Source organism: Oncorhynchus nerka, unplaced genomic scaffold (genome assembly GCF_034236695.1).
Source record: "Oncorhynchus nerka isolate Pitt River unplaced genomic scaffold, Oner_Uvic_2.0 unplaced_scaffold_280___fragment_2___debris, whole genome shotgun sequence".
Classification (NCBI taxonomy): Eukaryota; Metazoa; Chordata; class Actinopteri; order Salmoniformes; family Salmonidae; genus Oncorhynchus; species Oncorhynchus nerka.
In genome coordinates this window covers 27,844-32,843 of record NW_027039964.1, presented here as the reverse complement: position 1 = coordinate 32,843, position 5,000 = coordinate 27,844, and the positions used below count along the sequence as shown (strand labels likewise).

General features: G+C 49.0%; 2 protein-coding genes across 2 annotated transcripts in view; one reads left to right on the top strand and one right to left on the bottom strand.

Moving 5' to 3' along the window:
• LOC115120042 (alpha-ketoglutarate-dependent dioxygenase FTO-like) overlaps positions 1-3,565 on the bottom strand; it is a 27,397-nt gene extending 23,832 nt beyond the window's left edge. The window contains exons 1-3 of the mRNA XM_065015596.1: positions 3,560-3,565; positions 3,366-3,497; positions 3,026-3,169 (exon numbers count right to left, since the gene is read on the bottom strand). Of these exons, the coding sequence (XP_064871668.1) occupies positions 3,026-3,169; positions 3,366-3,497; positions 3,560-3,565 (282 nt within the window). The remainder of the gene's footprint in view (positions 1-3,025; positions 3,170-3,365; positions 3,498-3,559) is intronic.
• A 249-nt stretch (positions 3,566-3,814) lies between these two features.
• The window catches only part of LOC135568833 (alpha-ketoglutarate-dependent dioxygenase FTO-like), a 7,630-nt gene continuing 6,444 nt past the window's right edge, over positions 3,815-5,000 (top strand). Inside the window, exon 1 of the mRNA XM_065015595.1 lies at positions 3,815-3,827. Within this exon, the coding sequence (XP_064871667.1) occupies positions 3,815-3,827 (13 nt within the window). The remainder of the gene's footprint in view (positions 3,828-5,000) is intronic.

Below are 5,000 nucleotides of genomic sequence, written 5' to 3'. Positions count from 1 at the left end.
CACACAACAAAGCAAGAGAGAGGGGACAAACATAGACTGTCCTTTCTCTACCTCCACCCACCGCTCCCCTTCTCTCTCTGATTGTCCGTCTGTCCTTTACTGAGGGAACACAGCCTGTGGCTCCGCTTTGAGCCGACATGGACTCCTAGCCCCCGCGGAGCATGGCGATGGCAGCCTCAAAGCCAGGCGACTGCAGCATCTGTGGGACGCCTGGCATTTGGAGCCTGAGCCGCCCGGCTGTGAGTTACTGAGAGGGAAACACTGACTAAATGCCACCTGCCCAGGTAGAGATCGAAAGAGAGAGATGGAGAGAGTCATCGCCATCGTTAGGCTAGATTTTCTCCTCTGCCTAGCCCGCTCTGGGTTCTGGGAGCAGGGAGACTGAGAGGGGCCCCTCCCCTGTGGTGTCTCCTGTCATCTCTCCAGGTGACGGACGTGCTAACTGCACATTAGCACTCCGCTCAGCCTCCCACTCACCATGGCGACCCAGGAGTCAAAGCCAAGTAGTCCCTTTCAGTATTTAATGAAGCAGAGTTTTTCCACACCTCTCGGTGGTCCCCCAGCAGACTTGACCAATCAATTTCCGTCTGTTCCATGCCGTGCGGCCCCCGAGGTAGGAGCTGATGAGAGACGGATCGATATCAACCTGCCTCTTTCTGTTTACTTTCCTGGAACTGCCCCACATCACATCAACCAGGAGCACTGAGCCCTGTTGCCTGTCTCCAGAGGTCCACACTTCACACCTTGGCTACCGTGGACACACACTTACAGACATGGACACACACACACACCTTGAGGAGATACAAACTGTACTCACAGACACACTCACACAACCTGTCCTTGCTCACCTATAGGCCTACAGACAATAATATGCTCCAAATTACACATTTCAATTACATTCTTTCTCAACTGAAAATAGGATAAGAAAAGACTGTTCCCTACAGGTCAGTCACAAACTCTCTGACTCCACAAGGAAGAGTGGTGTGGCCTTTTAGCTACTTGACAAACACGGTTACTCACTAGGGAGAGAGGCCTGGAAAACATACTGTACAGGACAGAGGAAGGTCAGAGGAACTACCTGGCTGATTACACTTGTACCTTCCCCCGTCTCTAGCAGAACCAGACATGTGGGACTTACTTAGTGTGTCACACCCTCCAATATTTACTGAGCAGGGACAGGCTTCATTAGGGGGGTCCCAGAGGGCACACTGTCACACATATACCTGGGAAGTGACACAATGGCTTTAAATGAGACAAGCATTTCAGGGGATTAGCATTTCAAAGCCAAACACACACACACAGACAGGGCCGTGTGGCGATGGGATGTGACGTGATGCTAGCCCCCTGTTCGTGCCACCGTTCCAACACACAGACAGGAAGATTAGAGTAGAGAGGCCAGGAGGGCCTAGAATCAACTAGAAAATGGTCTCTCTCTCTGCTATGCCAGGTGCTGTTCTCCTGTCCTCTACCCATCAACCCCTGCTTCCACTCCCTCCTCTGGCTACTAACATTCTCCCCCTCTCCCTGAACACACATTCCTCAGATGGCTGACGTTCAGCTTCATCCCCATCACAACCCTAAACACCCCCCTTCCCCCCTCTATCCCTAACCAAACAACTGTCAAACCCCCTCTAAGCATACACGACACACAGTACTTCAGCATCAGCCAGGCAGCCGGCCGGCCGGTCGATCTCCTGTTTATCACTTTTTAAGGAAATGCCCATAAGGTGTTGGTCAGGTCAGCCTGTCTGACGAGCCTCTGCTTGTTCTCTCTACGGTCGTCCATGTCAAACACGACCCATGCAATATGCGCCCGCTAACCGCCAAAACTAGCCGTCATAGTAAATAACTCTGCCAACAACACATCATTTAAGTGGGTGTTCTGCCCTCATGGGCAACTCAGAACAAATGGCCCAATCCATCATCGTGGCCCTGGGGACGCCAGGTAGAGTAGAGCAGGGCCAGGCCCCCGAGAGAGAGCTCCATCCCCTCCTCTCCCAGCCTTTTATAAATAGCCTCCTGTTTTCCTAAATAAACAGTGTGCGCCCCCCAGCCAGGCCTACACTGGGTAATCCTGTGGTGATGCGCTGTGAGCAGGTGTTCTCTCTCTCTCTCTGCGATGGAGACCAGGTGTTGGCTAGGCCTCTCCCTCTATCTCTTTCTATACCCCTCTCTATACCTCTCTCTCTGTCTGTCTCTTTCTCTCTCGCTCTCTCATATTGTCTGAATAATTAATACTGGCTACAACCTTTAAACAACCTCACGCCAGGCTCATCTGTCATGGCATCCCGTGTGGTTCCTGACTCGGCCCGCTGCTGTGGTTACCTGGGAGTAGTGAGGATAACACATAGAGGGGGAGAGGTGAAGTGCTATTTTAACCATTAGCCCCTGGCAGTCAGGGGCAGGCTGGGCTGCAGAAGGCTGTATTGAGCAAGCTGCCACTGTAAAGCGTGAACGGCCCCCATAGGGTCTATGGGCCCCGGAGCCAGATTCACTGATTGTTCTGTGTGAAAGGGGCCATGATCTCGATCCTTAGACAAACAAGAGCAACCTGGACTTATGAAATATTTCTCCTATAACATAAATACCCACGGTAGCTATGAATGATGTCAACTTAAATGTTGTGACAACCTCTTTATTTTCCTATGGAAGGACCTTAACCCTGGTTGTTTGACCGAAAGTAGAAAGGGAACGATTATACACAACTACCCTTTCCTTGAATGAGGGTTCCAAAAGGGTTCTTTGGCTGTCTCCATAGGATAGGCCTTTTTGGTTCCAGGTAGAACTCTTTTGGGTTCCATGTAGAACCCTCTGTGTAAACAGAACTCAAAATGGTTCTACCTGAATCCAAAAGGTATCTACCTGGAACTAAAAAGGGTTCTTCAAAGGAATCTCCTATGGGGGCAGCCGAAAAACCCTTTTAGGTTCTAGATAGCACATTTTTTTCTAAGAGTGTAGGTAGGACACAAAGTTAGGCCTATCGTAGAACCCTAAAAGTTAGTCACACACAGTCACACACACCCACCTCGTTGTGTATCTCCTCGTAGCCTTGCAGGGTAGCTGGCAGCAGAGACAGCAGGCAGTGGGTCCCTGTTTCTGGGTCTGTGCTCAGGTTAGACAGGGCCTCCCGGCAGCGGGACTGGATGTATTCCAGGGTCCCGGTGGAACACTGTGAGGACAGACAGTCAAAAAAGGTTGGGAAATAATGCATGTATTCTGGGAGCATGAGGGCCTCTTGGAATTCTAGAAGGTAGAATCTGTTAAAGAAAGGTAATGGAATATACGGTATCCTATAAAAGAAATCAATCATTATTAGAATCAGTCCAGGGTCTCCAAGCCCCCAGTGTACCCCAGGCCCCTCTCACCTCCGCCACTCTGTGTGTAGAGCTGAAGCGGGCTGAGTCTCCAGCCAGAACACAGTGCTGATGGGTCCTGTTCAGGTCATCTGGGGACAGAGGAGGACACACCACGGTCACCACACAACCAACACCAGTCAACTATCCCAAATATTAAGAGGCAATGATGTTCACAACAATTTACTATGAATATAGGCCTACACAAACATTCTGTTGAACCTTTGTTAGGACACGAGACACCACACCACACTTGTCCACTAGTGGAATGAAGATCGACAGTATAATAGAAATGTCTGTTTAATAACTTTAGTCTCTTTGTTATGATGTCTCTGAGTTATCACCTTGTCGGACCCTTTCTCCCCACTCAAACAGATGGCTTGTTTCAATGTCTTGCTAACCTAACAATGCTATCGCTAAACCTATCAAACGTCAACGCCTTCTATTATATAAGAACACAGATGCCAGAGTCTGGTTAGTCTTTGAGCAAGGCACATAACCCTAATTGCTCCTGTAAGTCGCTCACCTCCACTGGTGATACACTGGATTCCTAGGTAAGTGTGTGATGGCCTAGTTCCAGCTTTAGCCACAAGTTGCAACGCCTCACATTAACTGGTGATACACTGGATTCTTAGGTAAGTGTGTGATGGCCTAGTTCCAGCTTTAGCCACAAGTTGCATTAACTGGTGATACACTGGATTCTTAGGTAAGTGTGTGATGGCCTAGTTCCAGCTTTACTTGCAACGCCTCTCATTAACTGGTGATACACTGGATTCTTAGGTAAGTGTGTGATGGCCTAGTTCCAGCTTTAGCCACAAGTTGCAACGCCTCTCATTAACTGGTGATACACTGGATTCCTAGGTAAGTGTGTGATTCCAGGCCTAGTTCCAGGTGATACTTTAGGTAAGTGTGTGATGGCCTAGTTCCAGCTTTAGCCACAAGTTGCAACGCCTCTCATTAACTGGTGATACACTGGATTCCTAGGTAAGTGTGTGATGGCCTAGTTCCAGCTTTAGCCACATTAACTGGTGATACACTGTTGCAACGCCTCTCATTAACTGGTGATACACTGGATTCCTAGGTAAGTGTGTGATGGCCTAGTTCCAGCTTTAGCCACAAGTTGCAACGCCTCTCATTAACTGGTGATACACTGGATTCCTAGGTAAGTGTGTGATGGCCTAGTTCCAGCTTTAGCCACAAGTTGCAACGCCTCTCATTAACTGGATACACTGATTCCTAGGTAAGTGTGTGATGGCACAGCTTTAGGACAAGTTGATACAACGGTAAGTGTGTGATGGCCTAGTTCCACTTTAGCCACAAGTTGAACGCCTCATTAACTAGTGATACACTGGATTCCTAGGTAAGTGTGTGATGGCCTAGTTCCAGCTTTAGCCACAAGTTGCAACGCCTCTCATTAACTGGTGATACACTGGATTCCTAGGTAAGTGTGTGATGGCCTAGTTCCAGCTTTAGCCACAAGTTGCAACGCCTCTCATTAACTGGTGATACACTGGATTCCTAGGTCAGTGTGATGGCCTAGTTCCAGCTTTAGCCACAAGTTGCAACGCCTCTCATTAACTGGTGATACACTGGATTCCTAGGTAAGTGTGTGATGGCCTAGTTCCAGCTTTAGCCACAAGTTTCCAG